This window comes from Pelodiscus sinensis, chromosome 31, assembly GCF_052426305.1.
Source record: "Pelodiscus sinensis isolate ZL-2025 chromosome 31, ASM5242630v1, whole genome shotgun sequence".
NCBI classification, from domain to species: Eukaryota; Metazoa; Chordata; order Testudines; family Trionychidae; genus Pelodiscus; species Pelodiscus sinensis.
Window position 1 is genome coordinate 10,635,454 of NC_143082.1, and position 10,039 is coordinate 10,645,492.

The 10,039-nt window shown below is 42.6% G+C and overlaps 1 protein-coding gene across 1 annotated transcript; it reads right to left on the reverse strand.

The window, feature by feature from the left end:
- Positions 1 to 773: 773 nt before the first annotated feature.
- On the reverse strand, positions 774 to 6,806 carry LOC102453766 (thiol S-methyltransferase TMT1A-like). The gene is made up of 2 exons (XM_006131157.5): positions 6,155 to 6,806; positions 774 to 2,055 (listed from the first exon to the last, which is right to left on the reverse strand). Exons 1-2 carry the CDS (start codon positions 6,647 to 6,649, stop codon positions 1,819 to 1,821), a joined length of 732 nt encoding a protein of 243 aa, XP_006131219.3. The 5' UTR covers positions 6,650 to 6,806; the 3' UTR covers positions 774 to 1,818.
- Positions 6,807 to 10,039: the final 3,233 nt, after the last annotated feature.

Below are 10,039 nucleotides of genomic sequence, written 5' to 3' on the forward strand. Positions count from 1 at the left end.
TAATATTAATCTTGCCAACTTCTTAATGAGTACTATTTGAAGTTTGTAGGCTCAGTATTCGTAAAATGCGCTGAGATACTTGTTTGCAAGGCGCGTAGTATTGATATTGTCTTTTCCACTTGAAACTTTGATGCAAATGTGTTTAATTTGAAGAAATTTGTTAAAGTTTGATTGTATGATCTTGTTTCTGGGGAAAACCCCCCCAGGCTACGTCTACGCTGGCATGATCTTGCGCAAAACCTCTTTAGCGCAAGAGTGCTTGCATTGAAGTGGTTGTGCAAGAGAGCATCTACACTGGCATGTGCTTTTGCACAATAGCATCCATGCCAGTGTAGCTGAGACAAAATACAGGACTATGTAGCACTTTAAAGACTAACAAGATGGTTTATTAGATAATGGTTTATTAGTGTAGATGCTCTCTTGCGCAAGAAAGCTCTGATGGCCATTTTAACCATAGGGCTTTCTTGAGCAAGAAATTCATGTTGCCTGTCCACACTGGCCTCTTGCGCAAGAACAGTTGCGCAAAAGGGCTTATTCCTGAGCGGGAGCATCATAGTGCTTGCGCAAGAAGCCCTGATTTCATACAGTAGAATGTCAGTTTACTTGCGCAAGAACACGCGGCCAGTGTAGACAGGAAGCACGTTTTTGTGCAAGAGCGGCCGCTTTGGCGCAAGATCGCACCAGTGTAGACACAGCCCCACTCTATAGGCCCTAGTATTTACAAAAATGAATTACCTGCTAGTGGTAACAGAGCAGAAGACATATTCAAAATACAGAATTATATTTCAACTTTATTGAGAAGCCTATGTCTCTGTAGCAACAGCCTGGTTCTGTAGCAATTACAAAAGACAAATAAAACAAAAGAAATTGTATCAAAAGTACCTTCAGTGCAGTTGAGCGGATATGTCTGGTGCTTAGGTTTAACCTTCTATCATCTTTCAGTAAATATGAGCTCCCTGCCATTTAACGCCCCCCGGCTACTCTGTTGGCCTTTACTAGTGCTAATTTACCCTTCTATAATGGGAGCATTTTGTTGTGCAGATTGTTGTTTCAAATCTGATTTAAATTGACGAGCCTGAATTCTCAAAGGGGCTTTGGCATCGCAATCCTGAGCAACATGGGGCCCATGAAGCCCCAGAAACAAGACCGAGTTCCAAGCTTGACTTAGGTGCCAAGGCACTATATATGTCAGGGTGGGTAACCTCAGGCCCAGCAGCCAGATGTGGACCCTGGCTTGCCTGGATCTGCCCCTCCCCACAGCACTGGGGAGCCTGCACTGGTTCACCAGCCCCTCCTCCTCTGCCATGGGACTGGAGCACACAAAATCTACTAGGCTAGGCCCCCCCTTCGTCTCTGATGGGCGAGGGGAATGTGGGGAGTGTCTTTCTCCTTCTCAGCTGGGGGGACATGTCAGTGAGCTGGGGGGGCATGTCAGTGAGGCGGCCCCCAACTGATTTTTCTGAGAGTCAGTAAAATTCACCACCCCTACATGACAATCAGGGAATAATCAGTGCATAGAACGGGATCCACAGAAGCTAGCAGGATAGCCAGTGAGAAATGCTGATCAAAGCTCTCTAAAAACTGGATTGAGAGGCACCTGACTGGTATATGGACAAATCTGACACCAAAGTTAGGATATGCTATGGATGCTCAGTAAGTTTTTCGTGTTACCCTTATCAACCCATCAAGGCAATTTAGCTGTGCAACTAATTTCTAAATAAGTAGTGTTGACATATTACAAGGCTGCTTTCTAGAGATAAATGGGAATAGATAGGAACCATGGTGCTGAAGTGCCTGTTTTTCAGTGCATAGAGTTAGTTATTTCACAGCATATCCAATGATATGGGGACGAGTAGGGTTCCAGGACAGGGGAGCTTGTATGTGCCGCAACTTCAGTTCTGAGAACCCTGCTTTCTCCAACTCTTTCCAGGTCTCTCTGGTCAGGCAGCACCCGTCTCCCAAATATCTCCAGGTTGGGTTGTAGACCTGTTGCCAAAAGTAGCCCCAGCTGGAACGATCTGCAGCCACATGCTCCAAGAAATATAAAGCACCACCCTGGGGGAAAAAAAACAACCAAAATGCTTCAGAAAAGGCAAGGGCTTTTAAAGTCATCAACAAAATCTCCCCTTCCACTTTGGAGACACAACTCTTGGATCAAACTCCCCATATTTTGGCCATCTTTGGTTCAGGCTCTCTTCTAAGGGTGTGTCTATACTGCAGGACTTAATTTGAAATAAGCTATGCAAATTGAGCTATGTCAATTGCATATCTTATTTTGAAATAGGGAAACATCTACACAGCATTTATTGAAATAGAGCACTCTTACTCCTCATACAATGGAGTCAGAGTGAAAAGTCCTCCAGCTTGACAGTATTTTTGAAATAACTGCCTGCTGTCTAGATGTGGACAAAGTTATTTCGGAATAGCACTAGTTATTTCGAAATAGTGTTGCAGTGTAGATGTACCCTAACTATTATGTCTTCAGGAACTGCTACCCAATATCAATTATCCATGGAGGCGTTTCAGCATTCCACCATCTTTCCATTCTGTCTTATTTCACTCCTATAAGATTTAAAAATACTATTTGGGGAAGCTACATAATCACAGTAAGGTTTGAGTTCCAAGTGGAAGAGGAAGGATATGTTGATACACATCCCCGTATCATTGGATATTTTGTGACTGGGGGTCAGGACTCACGGATTCTGTTCCCAGCTCTGCCACTACTACCTTATGTTCCCTTGAGTAAATCATGTAACTACCTGTATTTCAGTTTTTCCATCTATGAAATGGGGAGGATCCGAACACTGAACATACCTACCAAGTGGTGATGGTTAATTCACTGATGTTTATATAGCACATTGAGGTAGGTGCCACTAGACAAGGTTCAGATGTTCACTTCACTAGTAGTTTTATGACATGCGCAGCTGATTCATTGAATCCACTGCTAGAGAGCAGATCTGGTGCAGCCTATTTCAGTAATTAAAAACACCGCATCAGTAGCAGAACTAGTGCTGAGAGCAAACGTATTCAGAACATTCAAGGCCATTTTTGGTGAGGCTGATGTAGGAGTTATGGATTCTAATTTGAACATTTCCCCCCTTTGTGGCAAAATTGCTGTATACGTTTTTTCCCCACCTTGTAGTTGAGCTCTAAAGAGAAAACAAAATGTTGTGGATTCACTGTGTGGACACTCACGAGTAGCTTTTTTTCAGTTGAGCCTGAGCCTGTTCCCAAGTGGTATAAGATAAGCCAGTGGTTTTTAAACTTTTAAAATTTGTGGACCCGAAAATATTTTGAATGGAGCTGTGAACCCTTTTAGAAATCTTAGACATAGTCTGTGGACCACAGGTAGAAAACCACTTGGTTAAGTAAAAAAAGGCACTCTTACACTAGAATAAGACTGCTTTACAGGTATGACTATCTGCTTAAGTGTCAGAGGGGTAGCTGTGTTAGTCTGCAGCTGCAAAAATGAGGAGTTCTGTGGTATCTTAGGCTGTGTCTAGACAGTAGAGCTATTTTGGGATACTGGAAGTATCCCGAAATAGCAATTCCATGTCTTTAAATGTTCCTGTTATTTCGAAATACCTTTTGAAATAATGGGGATGCTATTCCGGCATCCCTGTAACCCCCTCCAGCTTCACAGTATTTTGATACTATTTCAAAATAACTGCCTGTTGTGTAGACGTTATTTCAGAATAGCGCTAGCTATTTCGAAATAATGTTGCAGTGTAGGCATACTATTAGAGATTAATATATTTATTTTGTGGGTAAAACCCCCCTTTGTCAGCTGTATGGAATGGAAATTACAGAGGCAGGCATAAATATACTAGCATGTAAAAAGAAGGGAGTTACTATACCAAATGGAGGACCAGTGCTAAGGTGGTCAATTCAGTCAGGGTGAGTATGGCCCACTCCCAACAGTTGATGAGGAGCAGGAGTGGCCTGAGTCGGGCTGCGGCAGCTGGTGCCCCAGGTAGAACGCGTGATTGGCGCCCCTGCCTGCACGGCTGTCAATGGAGTAATGTCATCATCGGGCACCCTGTGACGTCATCATTGGGCGCCCCGTTGAAGGTGGTGCCCTAGGTGACAGCCAAGTCGGCCTATAGTCACGGGCTGCCCCTGATGAGGAGGTGTGAATCCCAAGAAAGGGAAAATTGTTTTTGTAGTGAGACAGCCATTCCCAGTCTCTATTCAGACCCAGATTAATAGTGTCAAGTTTACAAATTAATTGCAGCTCTGCAGTTTCTCTTTGAAGTATGTTTTTTATTTTTTTTTTAATTGAAGGATGGCCACTTTTAAATCTGTGACTGAGTGTCCAGAGATCCATCTCTTGGTATTCACTCCTCCTCATCGACTCTCCATTCATTACTCTACGCTCAACAGATGTGTCCATTCCAATGTTGCCATGATGTCCCCATTGCCTGCTTGAGAGTCCCTGAAATCACACACTCAGGATCTCTGTTTGAAATGAGGGTGTGCCTTCAGAATTCCTCTTGGGTGACAACGCTTTGCTGAACAGAGGTAGCGAGTACAGGAGTACTTGAAATTCTGGGCTATTGGATGCACAGTAAATATTACAGTAGGAACAGAAGGGCACCAGAACAGCTGTCCAATTTCTTTCTAACAAGTGGGTTTCATGTAACAAGGCTGCCAGCTGTTCTAGCTGTCACTATTGTACTCTCTGATAACAGAATTTAATTGCCAGAACTACAAAGGCAAGGGTCTATTTTCAATTTCCTTTCACCTTAATTAGGAAAAATAGCAAAGGCTCAGACAGGTAGAATTCCAGTCTTGGTTGCTATGTGGTCTGCTGAGTAAGAGTGAGATAGCTTTTATTTTAACGAGAAAGTTACTTGCACTTTCATTTCTATGTTTGAACAATGGCAATTTTCTAGCTATGTGTTTTGAGATTCATGGACTAGAAAGATGGCACATTTATACTTGATTCTTAAGCTGAATGAGGGATAGTGGGAGGGAAATAAAGGATAAGCTTTTCGGAAGGACCTAAATAACTTGGGTGTTTCAGTTTCTTAGTTGTTTAGGCACCTAAGACCCACTGACTCATAAGGATATTTAGGCTGTGAGGTGCCTTAGTCAGTTTTGGAAAAAGAAATTAGACTCTGATGCCACTTAGGTGCGTCTGAATATTTGACATGGAATCCATTAAGGGATATACTCGGGTAATTTGGGCATCAAATAATTTGAATGCATAACTTGTAGCATGTTTGGATGTGGATGTTTTAACTAAGCCGAACTAAACTTAAAAAGAATTTTAAGGGAACACCTGTTTGAATGTAAACACTTCCCACTAGTGCATGTAAACCAAAATTTGAATTGTCTGCCAGCAGGAGTGGAGTGGATGAGCCTGTTTGTATTATCTGCATTATTGTGATTTTTAAATTTGGTTTAATCATGGCTGAACACCTGGCAATCAGGTCTGTCTTCATTTTCTGCTCCTTATAGGAACAGGGAGAAAATGTTGTCTTGGCTTTTATTTGAATGTTAGCCACATAAAGTCAAGACATCCCAGTGATAGCTGTCTTATTATAAGTGTATGTAATAAACACTGAAATGGTGTGACACAGCAAAGGAATTAAAGGTAGCCTGCTTCTGTTTTCCTTTTACTTCTTTCTACTCAGAAAACTACTGGCCAATGTTCCTTGTAGGCTGTGCACTTGTTCAGCTGCTCAGAAGAGATTCAATTGCTGCCCAGCTGATGAGCAGACCATCCACAGCTGGGTTTGCTGTTTCTACAGATGGTGCACAGTCATATATGCTTCAGTGAGCATACAACAATTTATTCCGCACATGGGTGGGAAAAATTGAAGGGAACATTGCTGCTGGCTTCCCAACAAACACATACAAAAAATGCTTTAGGTGATGAAGAGTTGGATTGTGGCTAGACCATCATGTTGGAATTTTCAGTCTCTGCTCATAGGAGAACATGGGGACTTCTCCCTCACTGCGTCCCTGCAGTTCATGCATCCAGAGGGGGAGAGAAGGTGGGTAATGGTTTTATCCCTGCACACTAGGCCAGTCGGGGGAGAGAGGCATCTCTGGGGCAAGTGGCTCCAGACACGCTCTCATTTGGTCACTGTGCATGACACAGCTTGGCCCAAAACCAAATACTATCTCCCATAGTATGCATACTTACCAGCCTCAACACTCGCAGGACTTCTCTCAGGACCCGCTCAATGCTGTGCACCGAGCACAGCACCAAAGTGCAAACGACCACATCCATGGAGTCATCAGCTACTGGGCGTAGATCCTCAGCAGAGGCCACTATGGACCCTTCAAACTGGAGGTGGGGACTCTCGGCAATGCTCTTGAGGAGGAACTTCTCAAAGTTGGGGTTGGGGTCAGTGCATGTTACCCGGCATCTAGATGGGTAGAACTGGAAGTTGGCACCTGAGCCTGTGCCTATTTCCAGCAATCTGAGCTCCCCTGAACGTCCTGCAAACTCCATCAGGTTGCTGAACAGGTCCTGTTTCTGTTGAAAGAGCTTGCGATTGTAGGCAGTGGAGATTCTGGCCATAAAGTATGGGAAAATCTTCTTACAGAGGGGGTCCCATAAGCCCAGATACGAGAGCAGACATATAGGCAGGGTAAGAAGCTGGATGCATCCCTGGAGGAGAGGGATCAGCACCATCAGTGCAGAGAGGAGAATGCAAAAATCCTCAGTCTCAGCTGTAAACAGAACGTCAAGCCCAGTGCTGTGTCCCAGCTTTATTGAGTGTTTCCTAAACGGCGCTTTCTCTCCTGGCTAACTGGCTGAGGCTGAACTGGCTACGTCCGGCTTCTTCAGCTGGCTGCCTTCCTTATTCTGTCTTAAAGAGATAGAGCACTGTTTAGTCATAATTTTACAAGCACAACTGAAGTGAGACGCATAGGGGAGAGAAATCTATCAGTTTGCTAATGTAATATTGGGCTCAATCCTTCAAGGTCCTGGGTGCTGTGACCGGGTGAAGCAAAGCATTTAAGTATGTGATTAACTTTAAACACTGGAGAAGTATTATTGAAGCTAATGGTGCTACTTACAAGTTCAAAGCTAAGCACTCGATTAAGTGCTTTATTGGAGTGGACCAGAGCACACACCACCTTGCAGGACTTGTCCCATTGTCAGCAAGAAGCAGCAATTCCACACCTCAAGCACATTCTGGACCGGCCTGTATAGAGGGTGCTGTATTGTTGTAACACTGCCTGCATTGTGTCGGACACAGTGTGGCATAAGAACATAGTTCCACTTCCTCCACTTAGTGGGGAAGGAGAGTCCATGCAAAGTACTTCAAAAGGAAACACCAAAAATGGAGACTAACTAGCTTAATACTGCTGAAAAGGATTGGGGGGTTACAGTGGATCACAAATTGGATATGAGCCAAAAGTGTGATGCAGCTACAAAAAAAGGTAGCATGTTGGTGTGTATTCAACAAAGCGTCACATATAAGACACGGGTGGTAGTTGTCCTTCTCTACTTGATACAGGGGGCTGGATGTGGTCCCTTCCAGTCCACCATTTCATGATTCTAGACAGATCGCGTCTGTATAGGGGGTGGATTCAAAATATGTTTTTATATATGTGTTTTATATATAAATATATGTTTCATATATATAAAACCCTTGCAGAAATCTGGGGTGGTGAGAAGAATATCTGACCTCACATGTTCCCAATCCTCCCCCTATGCATTGCCTTTGATTCTATCAATATGCTAACCCTTCTAGCCCTAGGTTTATTCAATTTACAGAGGGAGGCACTGTTAGGTTAAATGACTGTTCCAAGGGCATATAGGCATTTTAGTATAGCCATCTTAGTCCCAGGATATTAGAGAGACAAAGTTTTATTGGACCAACATCAGTAGGTGAGAGAGACAGGTTTTAAAGCTACCTAGGGCTCTTCAGCTATAGAAAATGTACAGAAAGAGTGTCACAGGTAAATACAAGGTGGAATGGATTATTTAGCATAAGTCAATCAATCCATTAATACTTATGTCAAAGTACCATTCATGGTGAAGTGGCTTGCTAGCACTTCTCATGGGAGAGGTGCAACAGGCTGGCCGAGAAGCTTAAGTGGTTCTCACAGAATGTTATAATGATGCATAAATCCATGCTTTTTAGTATCTAGCAAAGATAGGAATTTAAGCTCTGTTGCAGCATGTCTAAAGCAAAATGCAGGACAATGTAGCACTTTAAAGACTAACAAGATGGTTTATTAGATGATGAGCTTTCGTGGGCCAGACCCACTTCCTCAGATCAAATCTGAGGAAGTGGGTCTGGCCCACGAAAGCTCATCATTTAATAAACCATCTTGTTAGTCTTTAAAGTGCTACATTGTCCTGCATTTTGCTTCAGCTACCCCAGACTAACATGGCTACATTTCTATCACTATTTTGCATGACTATGTTAATGATGACTCGTGATTATTAAATAACAGACTCAATTGGAATTATTGAAGCAAAGATGATCAAGGATTAGTACAATACAGAATAGACACATTACCATCATTTATTGTAAGAACTGGGTCTGTGTTGCTTCTTTGCTGTAACTGGATGGACAAAACAGTTTTCATTTCCCATCTGGGTTCCCACACCATTGTTATTACAGAGGATTTTGACAAAACACCAACCAATCAACCAACCAAACAACCAGCCAACCAAACAAACAAAAACCAACCCAAAATCGAACTCTATTTGCCAGAAGAAGTCTATGTTCTGAAATCATTTCTGTGCAATCTCAGTTAACCTAATGTATACTAATGATTCTATGATTCTATGATATGTGAAGTTATTATTATTTACAGCTGAAAGGACAACAAATTCTTAAGGATAACCCAGTGGAAAACAATGAGTAGTCCTGTAGCACCTTAAAGACTAACAAATATAAATATTTGTTATAGCGTCTAAGGCAGGGGTGGGCAAATTCTGGCCCACGGGCCGGATCCGATCTGCAGAGTTAGACCCTGGAGGCCTCCCCCCACCTCCATGTTTACCTGTGCCTCTGCAGGTATAGGAGGATCGCAGCTCTGAATTGCTGTTCACAGCCAATGCAAGTGGCAGGACGCACCACAGACCAGGATACTGCTCGCATTGGCATAGATTATTATATACAGTCTAACACAGAAAATTCCTGAATAGGATTACTTTTTGGACAAGGATCAGTGTTCTGGGCTCTAAAACTCAACATATTCTTAATATAGCAATTCTAAAGAATAGTTAATATATAAATGAATCATAAATACAAAGAAAAAGGAGTACGTGTTAATTTTTACTAACAGATAATAACAGCTCCCAACCATGTCTTTTGAGGGTGTTGTGCTGGTTTCCTTTGAGGATGGAGGCTTTGGGGTCAGATATAGAGTAATTGCTTTGTGAAAGTGTTAATCCACAAGTGATACTATGTGTGTTTATTTTTTTATTATTTTTCTGTGTGAGTTGATTTGACAATGACAGCACTTAGTATGTTTTTAGTAGGACTCAAGAATTACACCCAGGAGTTCAAAGTGCTATTAGAAATCTGTTGGATTACAATAATCTTGTCAAATAGCTCTGGATTATATAACTTGTCTAGCTATGAAACTTTTTGTAGCTTGACTATTTCCAGCAGTAAGTGACTATGGATAGGGGAACACTTTGTATCATCCTGTTGCTCCATTACACTTTCTCTTCCTGGTCCTATGTCTTTCTCTGTTCTTGTTATATGTAGTTAGGAATTTACGTGGCCCATAGGTTGGTCACTTCACCCATACAATTCAGCTGCTGGACTCCAAGGCTATGTCTAGACTGCAAGCCTCTTTCGAAAGAGGCTTTTTCGAAAGATACTTTCGAAAAAGCCTCTTTCAAAAAAGAGCGTCTAGACTGCAAAGCAGTACTTTCGAAAAAGCAAGCCGCTTTTTTGAAAGAGAGCACCCAGGCAGTCTGGATGCTCTCTTTCGAAAAAGCCCTGTTTGCATTCAAGAACGCCTTTTTTCGAAAGAGCACTTTCGAAAAAAGGAGTTCTTCCTCGTGAAATGAGGAGTACCGCCGTCGAAAGAAAAGCCACGTTCTTTC